Genomic DNA, 20,949 nt, shown 5'->3' on the forward strand with positions numbered 1-20,949 from the left:
TTAATGCTGTTAATGTATTATCAATGTCTATCTTTCTGTGGTCTTTCAGATGACAGTGAGGGAGTAGACCGCACATACAGCACAGAAGCTAATCTCATGACCGGCGAAAGTGCCGAAGAGGAAACAGAAGACAGCATCATGTCCCTCATTCCAGTGGGACCCTTGTCCCCTCAACCCTGCAATGAGGACTTCACTCCTAAAGAGGGCTCACCCTATGAGGTGCCTGTCTACATTCCAGATGATATTCCCATCCCTTCCGACCTGGAACTCAGAGAGTCATCTGTTCCAGGGGCTGGCCTTGGAATCTGGGCCAAAGCCAAAATTCGGATGGGAGAAAGCTTCGGACCATACAATGGACTGCAGAGCGCCACGGTCAAAGACACGACTTATGGGTGGGAGGTCAGTGGAAATCAGTTTTTTTAGCACTGTGAAAAAGTTAATTACAAGATTAAAATTAAGGCTTGCCCTTACATGCCTTTTTGCTTGTGGTCTTTGTTTGAGCAAGGCCCTAAAATTGAACATTTTACGTAATAAATTAAATATATGAATTAAATATAGGTTGCATTTTATTTTACAGTAATAAAAGTGTACTTACCCAACAAAATATTGGTAGCTAATGTAGTGTGTTGGGTACTCTCTATACTGGTCCTGTAAAATAAAATGTAACCTATATTTCTACATTCTACAGCTTACTTTACTTTTAACTTCACTATATTTCATAAATACATTAGAAGTATTTACACCAATTACTTTACACCTCTAATTACAAAGTAAGTCTATAAGACAAACATGTACAGTAAACACTGCAACACGTTGGTCATAAGTCTGAAGCCAGGACTGGAGTGGTAGACTTCACAGCAAACTTCAAAGTCCCTTTAGCAACCATATCTGCAGTGTCTTCAGCTGCTATTAAAGTCATAAAATACCATGTCCTTTTTACTTGAATGGGGCCAGAACAATATCTCTAAAATTGCTATTGCTATTTGCTCTTAAACTCAAATAGTTAAAATAAACACTTTTTCCAGGTTGCTCCAAAAATATCTATGAAAGCATCTGCTTAATGCTAACATAATGTCATGTAATGAGAAGTCCAAACGGCAATCTAGGCCTCCTGTCTGCATCTCTAGTGAAGTCATTATAAAGGTCTTTGTTATTGCATCTCACATACTTCTTTTTTTTAACAATACCTGTTACTCCGTTGACCCACAGCACATCTGGCTTTCTTCACAGACAGCAAAACCTCCCAAACCGAAAATGCAATGCAAAACAGAACTTTACCAATAATAAATTATCATGGATTTCCTTTCTAGCTTTTTTGCTTAGGTGACAAAATGCTCGAAAACTTTCTGTGGACAAGAGCTGCGCTGCCGAAAGCCCTTATATGGAGCTGGTTTGGGTGTGTATTATGCAAACCTTGTGCACGCCGCCACTCATGTAGAACACTCCAATTTCACTAACGGAAGAACAGGTATAAGAACAGATCCATGTGCGTAAACATGTGTTGGGAATTAGGCGGAAAGTTTTCGGGTGAAAAGTTCAAACGTGTGTTTAAATACGAAAAAAGTATGCAATTATTAGTGAATGAGACCCATTGAAAGTCATGCAAACCTAAATTACAGCTTAGCAACAAACTGAAATCCCTATTAGATAAACTGTACTCTGTAAACTCTGTAAACTTTATAAACCTATTGCCTCAGTTTAACCAAGTAATCGGGTCTGCAAAACTTGTACTGTACATAAAGAGCTTAGATGCAAAATCTAATGCAAAAAAACTCTTAATGGATTCTGCCTAAAAGCCAGTATTTCTAAATGGCCTGAGGGTGGGATTTAGCGGATTTGCTTCAAAAGTATTGGATGAACGTACATGTCATTCGGTTATAATCATTATCTCATTTTTGATGGAGGTGAAATTTAACAGATTTTGCATCTGAATTCTTCGCATTTAGATTCACTTAATACACTTAATGTAGACTGCACAGAAAATGTTAGGTTTGTTTAACTAAGTGTTAGCCTACACTTTAATAAATGCAGCAAGAAGTTGAAACAACTTGATTTTGCAATCAATTCAACATGCTATTTTAAGTTTTGACCTGTGAAAGTTGTTTTAATTTGAAAAAATTAAGTTAAAGTAGCATAAAAATATATTTTGAGTCAACAAAAATGCTGCATTTTTTACAAAGTATATTTGCTACCCTATCTCACGGCAAATCATGTTATTGTCACAAAATATTTGATTAATTTATTTGTGCTATTGACACGATTTTCCCATTTTTGGTGCCACTGGAGCACAAATGTCTTTTTCGTGTCAGACTTTCTTTTTCGTGTCATTTTATATTTTTTCTATAGTTTTTTCCTATTTTTAAATCATTGTCACTTGGGGATGAAGTTAGATTTGGGGTTTGCGTTAGGATGTCGCAGAAACTGATTCTAACCCAAACACCAAGAGACAATGGTAAACAATTTGAAAAAATCAATGAGAAAACAAAATATAAAATGACACGATAAGAAAGTTTTTCGTGTCCGTAGCATGACTATTTAAGGAGATTTGTGCTGGGTGACATGAAAAACAGCGAAAAATAATGTCAATAACATTAATCAAATATTTCGTGACTATAACACAAATTTCCATGAGATTGGGTTGATATTTACTGTAACATATACAGTGGGGGAAATAAATATTCAAAGCGTCAAAATTTTTATTCAGTAGAATAATAAAGAAATCCACAAATATAAAGACCTCACAACATTAAAGTCCATAAATAAAGTTATGTGCCATGAAATTGAATGACACAGGGAAAAATATTGAACAAGTTAAGAAACAAATTGTCACCAAGGCAAGGAACCAACAGAAAGTATTTAGAAAGTAATTATATTTCCTATCTGTGCAAATTATTATTATAAAAAACTAAGTTGTATGCTGCGCAATGACACACAGCCCTTTCACGTGCCTATCATATTGTTTTACGAGTTCACCCTTAGATCTAATCTGATTGCGAAGTAAGCATATTTTGGCGTGCTGTTCTGGGGGAGGACTCTGGATCCGGAGTGAAGCCCAAACTCCGAATCTGGGGTATGCCCTGAACCCGGAGGACTCCCCATCCCTACAGTGGGATAAAATAGATTAGAGTGGGGAGTTGGGGTGGTGGAGGGATGTCGGAAAACAATCTCAGGACTGAAGTAGGTAGGATGCATGTATGTAGTGTTTAGGCTTATTAGCTAAATGAGTTGCACCTGTGTCGCATTAGTTAATTATCTGATCGTGCTTCTCCTTGAACCTTATTAATAAAACATTTCGTTGATCTGTCGCTTATTCACGTAACCCTGCTGCGTGCATCAGAAGATTTTTACGAAGGCATACGAAAACGCAATTGACGTCTCTCCTTTTGAACCACACTCTGGTGCGATTTGCGATCACACTGCACGTTTCACACCTGAGCCCAAGTAAACCGTGCCCGAGTCCACCACTGCAAGCTGTTCAGGGTGTGATTTACCAAACCGCATCCAGGGACGGTACAGAGCAATCACACTAGTCAAACGAACTAGGCTTTGGGTGTCAAATGCGCTCAAGTGCAGTTTGGTTTGGATAATGTGAGTGCGCCCTTAAACACCTGAACTACATCTAAAGCAAAACTCTGCAAACAGAATTGGACACTAAATATGACACAGGGGGTACCACAGCTTCAAGGCCCAATTTGCTTTGTGGGATTGGTAACCCACTTTGAGGTTTCTAGGTTGTTTTGCTCTTCTCTTTCTCTTTTCCATCCACCTTGAATTTCATTTAGTGCCAGACCTTGATTACTAAAGATATCAGCTTTTCTCCTATGCCTGCATGTATTAGAATACACTCATTTGGTCACGCCACATGATATGGGTTATGGGAGATGCATGGCATTTGCGTGAAGCCATATTGAACTATTAATTTTCATTTCAACATGACATCTGAGGATATTGAAGTTGCTTCAGTAAGCTTATTATGGCACATGCTGATTCCCCACACATGACTGATCAGATGTGGCCCACGCTTGCTCACTCTTTCCTCATCGCTCTCTCAGGGGCTAGACTGGGACAAAAAAATCAGCCCTGGACTTCATCCAAACCCGGCCCACTACATTTGCGCTAACAAAATTAATTCTTGATTAATTACTGATCTTAAAGAAGATCAATGGAAGAATAAAAATCATTATTATTGAGAAGCAGGAAAATTTATTTATTTTTTATATGAATCATTAATTTACATATCATTTTTACAGCATATGTATTGTTTTGCATGAAATATAAAATATATAAGCGGTCCAGGAAAAATATAATTTTTCAAACATTTGGAGTTCTTTCCCTCGAGTGCTTGGCTTTTTGTTTTTCTCCATTTCTTCGTTATTACATTCAGACATTTTGTTTCGTTTTGTCAGTAGGTTTCAAAATCTTCTGTCGTTAAACACATAACAATTGTTTAGGTGTTTTCGACTAATGCAGCGCTAAGCAGACTGGACAGCTTTTGAATTGTTCATGAAGTACAGTACATTAATATCACAGGTCGATCACTATGCGCAGTGCTGCATGAAGTCAAACGCAGCTACTGTTCAATAACTTGATTCGGATTGGCCAGTTCGACATCATCATGCAATCAACATGCTTACCTGTCGGTCTAATAACTTGCGTTAGTTTATTTTGTCCAGTGAGAGAGACAAAGGTATGAAGTTTGACTACTACAACAGGCAATATAATTACATTTTTGAACTTTTAACATGTCCACCAGTCCACAAAGCCTGCAGCCCACCGGGAATCTCCCTGTTGTCCCGATGGCCAGTTCATGCATGCCCTCTACTCCACTGATTTACTGATATTTCATTCATTTAAAAGTACACACGAAGAGTACGCAAACTAATATTGTTATTATTAATGTTTGCATATGGTAGCTAGCAGCTTTCTTCACATGGCCATGTTGTACAGGCAGTTGTGTTGTTTGCACACATCTACAATTCCTCCATTCCGCTGTCCAGTGGACCCATACAAAGCTTATTTCATGGTCGCGATTTCAAAACGTCTGACATTCACCTCTGTCTCTCACTGACTATTGTTAAAGGCTGGACGTAATTATCCTGATTTTAAATCCTAAAAATAAACATAATTAATATAATCAGTCAACCCTGATGTGTCTGCGAGCAGATCGGGGGAGTTAAAGATTTGATCTGTAAAGTCTTTAAATCTGTGCCAAATATCTGAGCTGAACCAACCAGGGTCCCGGACCAGACTTTCTCTCAAAATGTCTGGAGGGAAAAGTCGGTGGGAACTCATGCTGACCAAAAATGCAGATGTTTTAAAAATGATGCTCTGTAGCAAGTAACCAGTCTTACCCCAACCACTCAGGATTTGAACCAGGGATCAGTCCAACATGGAGGCTGGGAATTCAAATGAGGAGGCAAAAGGCCTCTAATGTCTGTCACTAAAGCATCTCTTGAGATCAGGAAGTTGTGTTTACACATCGCACAGCTTTTACACAATAGTTGGTCTTTGTTACAAGTATGTCATTTTGTGTTTAGTTAAAAGATAATCTGTGCATAAAATACTAAAGTACTTTCATAACAAAAAAGGCTACTGGCAGTTTTAAAGCCAGAAAGAAGTTGCATTCTGAATGTTCTTTTACGACCCAGTTTTACAGGCAAGTCTTAGCTAAAGCCAGGACTAGGCCTTAGTTAAATTAAGATGTTTAAAGATCTTTAATAAACATGCTTTAGAAAAAAAAACATTACTGGTGTGTATCTTGAGACAAATCAATTGGGACATTTCAGTGCAAGTTATTTTCAGTTGAAACAGCTCAAACACGTGTCTTAATCTAGACTTAAGCATTGTCTGTGAAACCGGGTATGCCCATGAATAAGTACTTGATAAGCAGTGATGGGAGTAACGCGTTACTGTCATTCCACTTCTTTTAGCGGTAACGAGCATGTAATTAAGTATTTTTTTGAATGAAGTAACACAATTACAATTACTGAAATTTTAATAAGTTTGTTACTCGCGTTACTCTATTTTGTAAACAATTTACACTTGCAGACAAGAGATTTCTGATCTAACGTCGCAAGACCGTGGTGGGCGGCGCAATGAATCATCAAACTTCATCATGGCTGACCATGAATCTAAAAAGGACAACATACCTTTGTTTAAAAATTGTGTGTGAGTCATAAGTCCATCCGGTCTCATGTTTGTATCTTTGCTATCTTTGTCAGACAAAACAATCCACTCGCTCTTTGTCCGTCCAACAAGACAATCCATGTACTCCGTTTTCTGATTAAATATCTTCCTTTTATCTTGTTTATCATTTAAATCAATCATAAAAAAATATACGATCTTAAATCTTAAATACCACAGATGCGGAAAAGAAAACTGTGCAACTCCACTGTATTCCAAAGAGTGCAATACCCGCAAGCTTCACAGTCCCCAAATTCTTAAAGAGACAGTACACAATTTTAACACATTATATATTTTCAATCTACACTGTTAGATGTCGCTGTAGATTTAGCAGTACATTACTGTAAAAATCCACAGTACTATACTGTATGTATACATTACAGTACAGTACTGCAGTTCATAATGCATTCTGGGTAAATTTGTTTGAGCGGGAAAATTTTACAGTTTATTTTGGTCTTGATGTAACCTTGCTGTAGCCATTGCTGTAATGTGCCAGGTGTACTTGCAATAATCAGAGAAAGTGCGCCAACGTCAAATCACACAGAGGGAGAGAGAGCACAACTCCTGGCTGCAGCTGAAGGAGGATGATTGATTTCTGGCAGTTCGGTAAGTTTGAAATATTTCTGTTTCATGAAAACTTAATTTTTAGTTTAAGAATGTTGTCAATAGTTTGTCACAATATTGTTTTAAACGTGCAATGAGAGAAAAAAACGGTCGCCAACAAAGTTTCAATCTCCCTCAGAAAGTAAGCTAACGTTACACACAGATGTCTACCGCTGCATTAACTCGCTTTACACCTTTTTTAATGAATATAGGGTTGTTTTAACTAAATTATGAGGGTTTTGGTGAGTTTATATTGTGATGAAAGCGTGGTGACAATGAAACTATTTTTAACGAAATGGACAAAGACAACCCGCCAGCGCGGTCTTGCGGTCCCAGCATAACGGTCGTTTATCTCGGCGTTTCATCCGTTCAGTTAGCGTCAGAGAAAAGTATTAAGTTCGAATGTTTGGTAAGGCTGTGGTTGTAAACAGACAGGACTTGACACGCCGTACACAGCATACCGAACTCCTCCACAGAAGTGAAAACAAGAAACCTCATATTTAACTGGATACATACATCGAACTCATCGCAGCTTTAACTTCGACCAAATATCATTCAGACCATCTTAATATCAGATGAACGAAAGGGATTGCCGCGCGTATTGTTGTTGTTATTATATTACGGTATATCCGCAAAAGCAGAGACTATCTTCTCTTAAGCGTTTTACACTCCCAGTAAGTTGTCCAATACACTTTTATGGCATATTGTTTCCACCACTTCAGATGCATTACATGCAGTATATATAAGTTTCCAAAACACATCAAATCAATGCACGAAAAGAGAATGGGCTCCGCATTTACGTACCTTTGTCTTCTCGTCTCTGTCATCTGATCCTTCATCTCTGGATGTAAAATAGTCCATAATAACATCGTGTAGGAAACTGGCATCACCAGGATTGCTCAGATTTAGGCGATCATGTTTATCTTTAAAGTGAGCAGCTAGCTACTAACTTGTTAAAAAACTTTGCGTGAAATAGCGTGTTACACCGCAGCCGGTCCGGGTAAAACATTAAAGGGACAGTCTTTTTACCTTGTCACTATAAATCGCTATTTTCTGCACTAAACGAGACATTTTCAGAGATTTTCTGTAGACAAGATGTTATAATTAAAAAAAGACTTATTTAGATATTTAGATATAATATATAATATAACAACTAATATATATATATTTGTTTTACAACTGACTAAACACTTACAGTAATGTTTTATTTGTTAGCATAGCATGATATTAGATTTAAACACTTAATACATTTTTAACTCAATCACTTTGTCTCTGCACAATGAACATTATCAAATATTATTAATGTTGTAAAATATATTGTTCATTGTTAGTTCATATTAGCTAAGGCATTACCAAATGTTAAGGAATAAACTCTTATAGTAAAGTGTTACTAAATTTTCTTTTACCATTTCCTTCACAATGTCTATTTATTTCTATGGCTAACAGATTTTGTAACATTTGTCTTTTTTACAGTCTTACCATTGCTTGTAAACTGGATTGGGTAAGATGGATCATCTTTAAAGGCACCAGGCAAGTACATGATGTACAGTTACAAGTCATGTATTTTTTCGACTGCAATATTAAATGCTTTCACGTCTCATGCAAAATTACACAGGAATGTGGCTGACTTTTTATTTGTAGTTTACATGAGTGTCATTGCACTTTTCAGGAGTTAAGGCAGATGTGGAGGCACAACGGGTGATACCAGACACACACCAAGCACATTATGTTCGGTAAGTTTGCACTTTACCACTACAGTTTCTTTAAATACCCATGTATACACTCATTCACTCATTCACACACAACACTGTAACACGACCATACACAACATGTACACAATTGTCTTAGTTTGCCATGTAGAAATATACAAACAGAAATATTCAGACTTTGGTTATAAGAAATTTAATTTAATAATTGTATTTATTTAGCAGAGGTGTCCCTGGACTTTATTGACAAAAGATTTTGTTTTCAGAATAAAAAGTTGTGTCCAAATCAGTAACAATTGTACTTTCTGTTCAGGACATTCAATCATGACATGATCCAGGTGGATGCTGTCCATTGAGGAAAGAGTTTGTTCCGAGGTAAGTGAATCTTCTGTATTTTAGTGAAATTAGGTGTGGAACAGTAGAATAAGAGCAAAAGGTTTCAGAATAGGAGTAAATTCAAGGCTGAGTTTAATTTTTTAAGAATCTTTTTCTATCTTATATTTGTTGAGTTAATGTTTATGATATTTCTAACAGGTTTCTGGATAGAATTAATTCCAAAGATAGGAAAAAGTGCACATCCAGACAAGGAGCAAGCAAAAAGACAAGGAACTTGGTGCAGAGAAAAGCTGTGGCCATTAACCCCCATGTGAACAGCTTCATGCAGTCCCTGATTGAGTTCGAATGGACGACTTCAAAGTAAAGGCCACTGTGGTCTGTCTGCCAAAGTTTAATGCATTTATTTTTAGTGTTAAATGAAATTTAAGTAGAATATTTAAAACTATGGGCCAGTGTTCTTTTTACCACAGTGAAATGTTACCTTTTAGTCGATGATGGACTTTAAACTGAAAACTTCAAACTATGGACCAGTGTTCTATTTGCCAGAGTTAAATATGTTACAGCAGGGGTCTCCAAACTTGTTTATACTTGTTGATTTTATTTTATGTTACTTGATTATATGTTTATTATTGTTTAAAATCTTGTTTTAAATATGTTTGTTTCAATTAAATGTTTTTTTAAATAAAATTTTGATACATACATTGCTTGGATTGCCTTTTAATTCATTATGTTTTAATTTAGCATTTTTACCATATTAATAACTATAGATTTAAACCTAAATCTCTAGCTATTTTATATAATATTATTGTATTAACTGCAATAAGTAATAAATAGTATTTATGGGTCAATATAGACATTACAGTAAATTACTGTAAAAATAGACTACTGTAATAAAATATTGTAAAATTACAGTACAGTACTGCTTTGTAACTATACAGTACTAGTTTGTGTACTGTAAAATGGTATTACAGTACAGTACTGTAAAACCAAAATACAGTAACTTACTGGCAACCGTGCTGCCAGTACCGTACTGTAAAAATACAGGGAAATCGTTAACAGTGTAAATATACAGAATATTTGTTTTAATGGTCTAAATGATATACATAAATAAAGTAAGCTTACATATTAAGATAATTTCTAACAAAAATATTCAGAGGCTGAATCTAAAGCAAAATAGGCTCCTGCAGTATGTGATATATTAGAGTCTTACTTGTAAAATAGCCCATCCATATAAGAAATTTCACTAAAATAATGCAGTACATAACCAATCTAAAAGAGTGACGCCCACTGTGGCCCACAGCCTATCATTTTATTATTTGACTGTTCAGTACTGTTCATATTTACATTTAAAAAGCAGACTTAAAAGTAACTTAAAAGTTACTTTCCCTACTAACTAATTACTTTTGATATACAGTAACTGGAAGAGTAATTCAATTACTTTTAAAAGAAGGAACTAGTAACTGTTACTAATTACTAATTTTCAGTAACTTGCTCAACACTGTTGATATGTATACAGGCATGTAGTACAGTTAGAAGCTAAGTTGTGTGGGCAGATTACACACAACTCATTTTAAAGTATGACTTAAATGCTGGGTATACAGACAAGTTTAAACCTTATCCCAGACTAAAATGCATGCTTGATGTGTCTACTGAGCTTGCACTGGCATATCTTAGAACAGTGGTTCCCAAACTTTTCAGCGTGCGGCCCCCTTTGTGTACGGTGCATTATTCCTTTGCAGCCCCCCAAAGAAAATTTGTGACAAAAAACTGTTCTAAAACTCAACATTTTAATTTAAAAAAACATTAAATTATACATAAAAAGTAGTGCTTTTGGTTAGTAGCCTTATTTTTTTAGGTTCAATTACACAGAATCATGATAAATTAATTGTATTTCATAAAATGTCATAAAACTACTGTCTTAGAATATACTGTGGCACCTTTGTAAAAGCTACTTAAATATTCTAATTTTTCTAAGGCTTTCTCTTGGCTTAATCTGTAAAGCTTGTCTTTGTGGTTTACAAAACACAATAATATATACCATTTTAATGAATTGTCACTATGCAGAGCAGCATATTTTAAAAAGCAGTACTGTATGAAGTATATACCTGTAGTACACAGTAAGCAGTACACTTTAGTATTTGATTCCTCTTAAGCTATTGAAACGTGCAGTACTCAGCGCTGAGGTTAGAGGTCATTGCTGTCTTAGATGAGGGGTTTTACTCACAGAATTCATATTTTGGTTTAAGCACACCTAGTTTTATTCCCTGCAATGAGATGCTCTTGGTTGGATTCACCACTAACGATGCTCGTCAGAATTAAACCACAAGAGAAAACTCTCTCTCTCTCTCTCTTTCTGTCTATCGGACACAATGCTCAGATTTCACTTCTAATTTACACACTCAACTACTTTGGCAATATGTTTTATTAGGGGAAGAGTACACTCAAGGCCCTGCATGACAGCGTAACGATTGACAAGGAGCACATCTAAGGGGAATTTGGTCATATACACTCACACACTCACACACATAGACTTGCTAAAGACCCAGAGACATCTGTTGGACCATCTGTGACAAATCATGTATAAAATTGATACTTGCTAGCAGCTGCCGGAAACTTTTAAGACAGTGCCTTGATTTTTTTTTTTTGCATTTTAAAGTTAACATGTGTAATTGTTCCCACTTTATATCAGTTGTTATTTATTTACATAAGAAAATTGCATTTAATAGATTTTGAATATTGTGTACGCTTTTCATAATTTTGCATGGCTGCAAAGCAGCTTCACAGAATTGCATTTTAGGACAGACATCAGTGAAAAACAATATAGAAATAAGGAAAAATAAATAATAAAAATAGGAAAAAAATATTTTTCAACTCTCTGCGCTCAGCAGTGAGCGCGGAAATGCTGCTGAATGCCGGCTTTCAGCACAAAAAAAAGAGCTCATCCACTTTCAACCACATTCAGGGGTAGTTGAAAACGCATTTGACCGGACTGCTTTTGTGGTATAGATGCACATGTGGTTGAATGTGTTCAAGCAACCACAAAAGACCATCTACTATCTGCATATTGATCTAATATGATGTACCGAGCACAATGTTTTTTATATCGGACCTTACTTCTAGTGTGAATTAACCCACAGCGGTCTTTAGGATATCATTCATACTAAAGTGGCTGCTCTCCACCTATCTTTCAGTTTTGTTTCATTTTGCAAGCGTATGAAAGTTGCGCTAGCTTATTTCATCAATTGCTTTGAAATATCAGAGAAAGCTTTTACATATACGCTCACCTAAAAGATCATAAGGAACACCTGTTCAATTTCTAATTAATGCAGTTATCTAATCAACCAATCACATGGCAGTAGCTTCAATGCATTTAGGGGTGTGGTCCTGGTCAAGACAATCTTCTGAACTCCAAACTGAATGTCAGAATGGGAAAGAAAGGTGATTTAAGCAGTTTTGAGCGTGGCATGGTTGTTGAGTATTTCACAATCTGCTCAGTTACTGGGATTTTTACGCACAATTATTTCTAGGGTTTACAAAGAATGGTGTGAAAAGGGAAAAACATCCAGTATGCGGCAGTCCTGTCACTGTGGGCGAAAATGCCTTGTTGATGCTAGAGGTCATAGGAGAATGGGCCGACTGATTCAAGCTGATAGAAGAGCAACTTTGACTGAAATAACCACTCGTTACAACCGAGGTATGCAGCAAAGCATTTGTGAAGCCACAACATGCACAACCTTGAGGCGAATGGGCTACAACAGCAGAAGACCCCACCGGTTACCACTCATCTCCACTACAAATAGGAAAAGGAGGCCACAATTTGCACAGGCTCACAAAAATTGGACAGTTGAAGACTGGAAAAAATGTTGCCTGGTCTGATGAGTCTCGATTTCTGTTGAGACATTCAGATGGTAGAGTCAGAATTTGGCGTAAACAGAATGAGAACATGGAACCATCATGCCTTGATACCACTGTGCAGTCTGGTGGTGGTGGTGGTGTAATGGTGTGGGGGATGTTTTCTTGGCACACTTTAGGCCAATTGGGCATCATTTAAATGCCACGGCCTATCTGAGCATTGTTTCTGACCATGTCCATCCCTTTATGACCACCATGTACCCATCCTCTGATGGCTACTTCCAGCAGGAAAATGCACCATGTCACAAAGCTCAAATCATTTCAAACTGGTTTCATGAACATGACAATGAGTTCACTGTACTAAAATGGCCCCCACAGTCACCAGATCTCAACCCAATAGAACATCTTTGGGATGTGGTGGAACGGGAGCTTCGTGCCCTGAATGTGCAACCCACCAATCTCCATCAACTGCAAGATGCTATCCTATCAATATGGGCCAACATTTCTAAAAAATGCTTTCAGCAACTTGTTGAGTTAAAGGCGGAGTCCACGATGTTTGAAAGCCAGTGTTGATATTTGAAATCGCCTAAACAAACACGCCCCTACCCCAATAGAATCTGGACATTCCGTTGATAGACCCGCCCCACACATACGCAACCCGGCATTTGATTTGATTTGATTGGCTATAAGTGTGTTTTGGTAGTCGGCCCGTCTCCTTTTCCAAACCGTTTTTCAAACATCGTGGACTCCGCCTTTAATGCCACGTAGAATTAAGGCAGTTCTGAAGGCGAAAGAGGGTCAAACACAGTATTAGTATGGTGTTCCTAATAATCCTTTAGATAAGTGTACATGTACAAAATGTTGTCTAAAAAGCATGTTTACTAACAAACATAAGCTGCAGACTCTGACATAATATCAGTGCACTGTAATTTCTCCTGTTCGCGTTTAAACGAAGAGGGAGGGACTCGCCCACAGACCACCCCCTCAAAATAATCAGGACAGGGACTGACAATGTTAAAACTGGTTCAATTACACTGAGCAATTTTGTTGATACTTTCAGTAATGAATAAAGTGTCAATATAATTAATTAAGAATTTTTATCTTACTTTGTTAGTCATATAATTTGTTTATCCGCGCTTGGCAGAAAACATTCTGGGAATCAATTACATGCAACGAATTTGACCAGAACAAGGTGATAAAGCAAGTTGTGATAAGCAACTGAGATGAACAGGAATGGTAATGGATTGCCGTCCCTTAGTTTTATAGACCTACTGTACTGTGTTTAGACTGGTCACTAGGTTTGATGTGGTCTTTGTGTATACCACTGCAGCAGGTATGCTTTGGGTTAATAAGCATCGTCTGCAGGTGGATCAGGAAATCTTCTGCTCTCTGTCCCCAGGCTGTCCTGTCTCGACTGAAGAGGTGTTAACTCAGATTCATTTTACCAAGACGGACAGCTCAATCTCAGGGACGCTTAGCCCCGGGGCGAGCTCGCTTCCACAGATTCTCTCTATCCACAGAATGCTGTTTAGGAACAACAGTCAGAGGGATTCTATTTAAAAGCCATTATGATTCCCTTTATCACAACATATCATAACAGCGACCCTGACCACAGACGCTTTCAATCAGATCCGTTTCTGAGTGGGCTCTGGGGTCCCAAGCGAAGGGTTTATAGCCAGTGGCCCTGTCGATTTAGAGGGTCGATGATGTGATGGCACTATAGCTGGGATTTTGACGGAAGTGCCGTACACACTTTGGAAAGTGAGGAGAGACGCTGACATTCCAGTGTGATATGCTGTCAGATTAGATCCATAAGGGACTGCTGTCACTGTGCCTTTGTGTGTGTGTCCATCTACTGCTAGACGTATCTAGAAGGGACAGTGTGAGCACAGGCCGTGCGTGAGTTTGTAAGTTATCCATCTTTAATGAGACAATCGCTAATGTAACGCAAGGGACATACTGTGTAAGAGTGTTTATTGACTGACTAAGATCCTTACATGCATTATCAGATATAATATATATGGTTCCACAAAAAGATAACAAGAGACCTGGAGACAAAACAAGCTGATATTAACATAAATGCCATTCTTATAATATTTATAACAAATGTAGGCCTATGTGTAAACCCAATGAAACATACTGTATAGCCTAAAAAATGTTGTCTCCACAGCAAAAAGGGCAATTTTGTCTTTACTGTCTCAATACTTTTTATGGAGGGCACTGTATATTTATAATAATATTGGTAACTTAAAAGTTTCATAATATTTCATTTTTAGTAACAAATAAAACAAATATGTGGGTTCAGCAAATCTGTAATGGTGATGTATTCAAGGGTAAAACGTTTTTGACTTTACACTGTAAAGGGGGTCTCACACAGGACGCGCAGCTCAGCCCTGACAGGTGGCGCCTGTCTGCGCCGCTCAGCTATGACACAGGAAGTTGCTCAAATCCCTGTCGCACCACAGAGCGCCACTCACATAGTTTAACATTAAATAGCATCATATTTGTCCCAAATCATTAACAATTAACATTGGCTGCTATCTGACGAAGCTCTGCCTATTTAATGTGCACTTCCAGTTTACGATACCTCTGAGTTGTCCTAGACGCGACTCGATGCGGAGCTGAGCTGAGCTGCGCGTCCGGTGAGATCCCCTTATAACATCTTTGCTGCCTTAAATTTTTTTGTTGAGTCAATTCAGATTTACAAGTCATGTTAACTTAATATTATTTATCTTGACAAGAGATGAGTTGCTACAACTAATAAAAACAAATAGATTGTTTTCAAAAATCTGTAGTTATAACAACTCATCTCTAATCAAGATAAATAATCAGTTTCACGAAATTACGTACCTATAGTCACATCATTTTTTTTTATTCTTTTTCTTGATATTGTCACGTTTTTTAGCGTTTTTTCGTGATCGTATAACAAATTTCTGTTTATGTGTCATTGTCACGTATTGGTAACTCAACTGTTTTGTCCTATTTTCTTACCATTGTTGCTTCGGTTTAGGGTTTGATTTGCATAAAAAGACATCCTTACCCAAACCCAACTCTAACCCTAACACCAGGCGACAATGGTTTAAAAATCAGAAAATATAAAAAATACATCAGAAAAAAATAGTATAAACCAATACTTAAAGTGACAAACTAATGCAAACATGAAATCTAACCCTAAACTGAAGTGACAATGGTTTGGAAATAGGAAAACGCAGTGGAGTAACCAATACATGACAATGACACATAAACAGAAATTCATGAAACGATCACGAAAAAACGTGGAAATTCGTGACAGTATCAGGTAAAAGAAAAAAAATTACGTGACTATAGGTACAATGACTTTTAGTGTCATTTATGTCTGATTTTTTTACCTACCTATTCCACTCCTCTGTTCTGATTCGCATTTTTTTTAAGTGTGTGTGTGTGTGTGTGTGCGTGCGTGCGTGCGTGCGCGCGCGTGCGTGCGTGTGTGTGTGTGTGTGCGTGCGTGTGCGTGCGTGTGTAATTTAAAAAAATATATTTTTTTAAATTGATGAAAAGCAAGATTCTGAGTTTGGATAAAACAATGAAACATCTACATAAAAGTATTTGTGAATGCAAGGGTAAAAGTTTGCAAGACAGTTTCATATGTCCGCCGTATAACCAAAAGAAGAAAAATCAGTTAGCTCAGCCCCTGAGACATAAAAGTTCCCCATGTATGTGCATATAAACACATTCACACATATGGGTGGAGTGTACAAGCTACCAATTCAACTGAAAGGTGGCGTTTTCGCAAACTTTGTGTAATGAATCACCGCTCCCTTTTTTTCAGTGTAGCTTATACATCACTTGAGACTGTGCTTCAGCAACATTTCTACTAGATTCACTTCCAGCTCTGTCTGACATGAAATGCAGGTCACGCTTTATTTCCCACCTCTTAACTTCAAAGGGTTTGACCTAGGGATGACTTTGGTGCAATGCAAACACTCTATTTGCCTTCATGACACAGCAACATTATTCATCCAGGTGAAAAAAGCTCTCCCTCGCCATGTTTTGCCCTGTTGTTGACTTAGTGATACCTGGTGCTGGAAATGTTCTTGTGCCTTTGGTCTTTGTGACAGATGTTTGATTCTCCATGGTTGTTCCTCATATTTTTGCCCGAATTCCTTTGTTTCCTGATCCACCTCTGACAGGCAGCTTTCTTGCCCATAGTTGACTTTGTTAGGCCTTATGCTAACATCCCTCTCGACTTGAGTGCCACACCTCGGCACTATCTGTCCTGAACCAACCGTTCACCTCTCTGTTTGCAAGCCTTTGTATGTAATTGGCGAGCCACTAAGCATTTCTAAAGACCATTTTGATGGCACAGTTTGCAACTTGTCTGTTCTATTTTTCAAATGGTGTTTTTATCTTTTAAAGAATGCACAGCCGTTTTGCAGTAAAGGTTTTGGATTTGAAAGATGAATTATTAAATTAGACTGGAAGACATAAATCTTAAACAAAATTTAAGTAAACTATTGGTTAAAAGTCACAGTTTACCACATTATATTTAAAGTTCTTCATGGGCACAGTGTATGTGGTTGTATGTAAATAAAAAAGAAATTGTGCTCAGACGCGCAGGGCTAGATAAGGGAATATCATTACACTTATTAAAAACCATGGTATTTGAACTTGCCCTGTGCCATGGCTTCAACATCACAATTTTTCAGACAAAAAAGTATGTCTTATTTTTGGATATTATGTTGACACTTATTATATTATGAGTCACACCAGCTGTTGTGCAAATATTCTCATTTCCACATGGCATAAATCTACACGGCTTCTGTGGTCTTTGACATCTCTGTTGACCAGCATTTGGTTTTGCATCACCGAGAGCCGGCAATTGTTTATAGACAAAGAGAAGGCGCAAATCAAATACACTGTAATATCTTCAATATTTATTTTATGGAGGTTTTAAACATGCCATTAGTCAATTTAAATTCAATTTTCCTACTTTTCAGAGGACAGATTACGCCTAATATTAAACATATGGTTCATGTTGCTGTAGACACACCTGAGCAGCATTTTAGGAGCTTTAAGAGATGTTTTATGTCTTGCTGAAACACTGTCAATTATTCCTAGAAACATGGTAATTGATCGCATCGGGGAATTGGGGAGGAAATTAAATGTCAAGATTTATTAGTGCATTGATGCCTTTTCATTTGTTCATAACCAATTATCCCATCTGTTAATCTTGCACTTTAATGAAAACTGTATGGCAGTTGTTTTCCAGTGTTTTTTATTCCCTTACTTAACATTATCATCTGTTTGCTCAAGCAAGCACCCATTTTACTGTTGCTAGTGGTTGGAGATTTGTTTACAATGCCGTACCCTCAGGATCATACTTTGGTGTGATTTGTCTTGTACTGCGATCAAATATGATTTTGCCTTCAGTTGACAAAACAGGCTTTACAAATAAACCACTGGGCAGAGTATCATAGAGGGTAGGGGCAAGGTCATACCTGAAGCAAGTATGCAAGCACTTTCTAGCTAGCTAACAACAAAAACATAGTAACCATCTAGCGATGCAACCATGTAGAACATCCTATAGCTTATACATACATACATACATAGCAGTGGCGGCCTGTGACTTCGTTTTACGAGGGTACTCAATGCGAAGTTTGTCAAACCATGTATGTAGCCCATCATGTGTGTGGTTCGTAATTTCAAAATAGGTGTGTACACAAGGAAGAAACCCATCATTTATCATCTCTGTCTCTTGTACCCTTAGGCTAAAGGAGGCACTGTCTCCTCACCAGATCACTGAATGAAAACGTTTGACAGCAGTGCTTATGTTGCTAATTACAGTAATATTTTCACATTGAAGTGTCTATTTGTCTCTTTACTGTAATATCCATGAGTTCTTATAAAAGTCAATCAAATTAACATTTATGACTGTGTTAGCAATTTAGTGTTTTCTTTCAAAACCTGAGATCAATAGCTTCTACAAAGCCATACTAAATAACTGAACTGGCAGATTTTTTTTTCTGCACAAACTGTTCACATTGTTTAGTAATATTGTATAAAAAAACACACAATTTCTCACATCAGGCCCAGTATATAAGAGCGGAAACAAGGGCCCAGAATGTACCCTTGCCAAGTGCCAAATGCAGCATTGGTGAGTGTATAAAACATTGTTAATCGCCTTTTCATTGGCAACAATTTTATGAATTCTAGGAACTGTTCTAAAAGGTCATAAATTTGTCAACTTCGATAAGACTACACTGCAATAAATTCACAAGCAGACCAGCATCACTGAAAACAGTGTTATTCTTTCCTAAAAATGACTTTGTGAAGTGACAGCAATTTAAGAAAAGACAACATGTACAGAAAGTTTTAATTTGTCATAATTCTGGAAGGGAGACTTGGCTCAGTAGCCAGCACTATTTTGTCTTTATTAGAGACTTTATGTCAAGTTGTGGTTGAATTGTATGAATAATGTGTGTTTTTGAGTCATTCCCATAAATTGCACTACTTGGTTTTCTAAAAAGCCTATTTAAAGGACACATTCTTTCTGATCCCATTTTTTAAACCCTAGTTAGTTTGTAATGTTGCTATAATAGCATAAATAATACCTGTAAAATGATAAAGCTCAAAGTTCACTACCAGGCGATATATTTTTTTTAACAGAATTCACCTTTCAAAGCCTACAGTGAACGGCCGGTTTGGACTACAGCCCTCTACTTCCTGCTTTAATGACGTCGGTAGAACAGTTTTTTGACTAAACTCCACCCACAGGAATACATCAGTCGCCAGCTAAGCTAACGGCAAACTAAGCTGCTATCAAATAACAACACACTCAACAAACTACAGAATCAGAACTCGATCACTGATCTTTATAAATGACTGGATTGCTCATGACGTCACAATTGTGAAGCCACCGCGCCGCCATGTTGATATACCAAAACATTCTATTACATCAATGGACGCTATCAGATTTTAATGATAATACATCACTTCATTTAAAACAAGTCTTCGTTTTTAAATCTGAAAGGAATATTCCATTTTCATAAAAGAAAAATCCAGATAATTTACTCACCACCATGTCATCCAAAATGTTGATGTCTTTCTTTGTTCAGTCGAGAAGAAATTATGTTTTTTGAGGAAAACATTGCAGGATTTTTCTCATTTTAATGGACTTTAATAGAGCCCAACATTTAATACTTAACTCAACACTTGACAGTTTTTTTCAACGGAGTTTCAAAGGTCTATAAACGATCCCAAACGAGGCATAAGGGTCTTATCTAGCGAAACGATTGTCATTTTTGACAAGAAAAATATAAAATATGCTCTTTTAAACCACAACTTTTCGTCTAGGTCCGGTCCAGCGTGACCTAACGTAAATGCGTAGTGATGTAGAGAGGTCACGTGTTACATATATAAAACGCACATTTGCGGACCATTTTAAACAATAAACTGACACAAAGACATTAATTAGTATCAGTTGACATACAACAACGTAGGAACGGTCCTCTTTCTCAACACTTGTAAACACTGGGGCGGAGTTTCGCGTTCGTCCTCTGTGACCTCTTGACGTCATGACGTATTGTGTGGGGTCACGCTGACGCATCACGACCGGATCTAGACGAAAAGTTGTGGTTTAAAAGAGCATATTTTTTATTTTTCTTGTCAAAAATGACAATCGTTTCGCTAGATAAGACCCTTATGCCTCGTTTGGGATCGTTTATAGTCCTTTGAAACTCCGTTGAAAAAAACTGTTAAGTATTGAGTTAGGTGTTAAGTGTTGGGGTCCATTAAAGTCCATTAAATGAGAAAAATCCTGCAATGTTTTCCTCAAAAAACATAATTTCTTCTCGACTGAACAAAGAAAGACATCAACATTTTGGATGACATGGTGGTGAGTAAATTATCTGGATTTTTCTTTTAAGAAAATAGAATATTCCTTGAAGTTACCCTGTACATTATTACAACGCAAACGTCCTAAGCATGTACTAGTTATTTACTGAAAGTTGTACATTTTGCTTTTTAATCAGTTCATCTTTATTACAGTATCAGATCAGCGGCTGACCACAGCATATTTAGTATTAATGATTTTTTTATTTAAAAAAAAATGCTAATTCTGAAATCGAAATAAATAATCATGCTTTGTACCTTATGTGCATGCAATAATTTGCTGGTTTTGTAATTATGTTATCTAAACTTACAAGTTACCTTATTTAGAGAAATAACGCTGACTGTGTAGCTGAATGTCAAAAAAACTTTATTTATACCCGTGTCATTAACAGAATGCAGC

General features: G+C 37.0%; 1 protein-coding gene and 1 long non-coding RNA gene across 6 annotated transcripts in view; both read left to right on the top strand.

The window, feature by feature from the left end:
- prdm16 (PR domain containing 16) overlaps positions 1–20,949 on the top strand; it is a 249,802-nt gene that overhangs the window by 72,900 nt on the left and 155,953 nt on the right. For all 5 annotated transcript variants that reach the window (XM_065247748.1, XM_065247754.1, XM_065247749.1 and 2 more), the window contains exon 2: positions 50–399. In XM_065247748.1, the coding sequence (XP_065103820.1) occupies positions 50–399 (350 nt within the window). The remainder of the gene's footprint in view (positions 1–49; positions 400–20,949) is intronic.
- Positions 6,674–9,529, top strand: LOC135729865 (uncharacterized). Its single transcript, XR_010525776.2, has 5 exons — positions 6,674–6,789; positions 8,260–8,316; positions 8,456–8,519; positions 8,806–8,867; positions 9,027–9,529. It is a non-coding gene; the product is annotated as an uncharacterized lncRNA (long non-coding RNA).

This window comes from Paramisgurnus dabryanus, chromosome 11, assembly GCF_030506205.2.
Source record: "Paramisgurnus dabryanus chromosome 11, PD_genome_1.1, whole genome shotgun sequence".
In the NCBI taxonomy this organism is placed as follows: Eukaryota; Metazoa; Chordata; class Actinopteri; order Cypriniformes; family Cobitidae; genus Paramisgurnus; species Paramisgurnus dabryanus.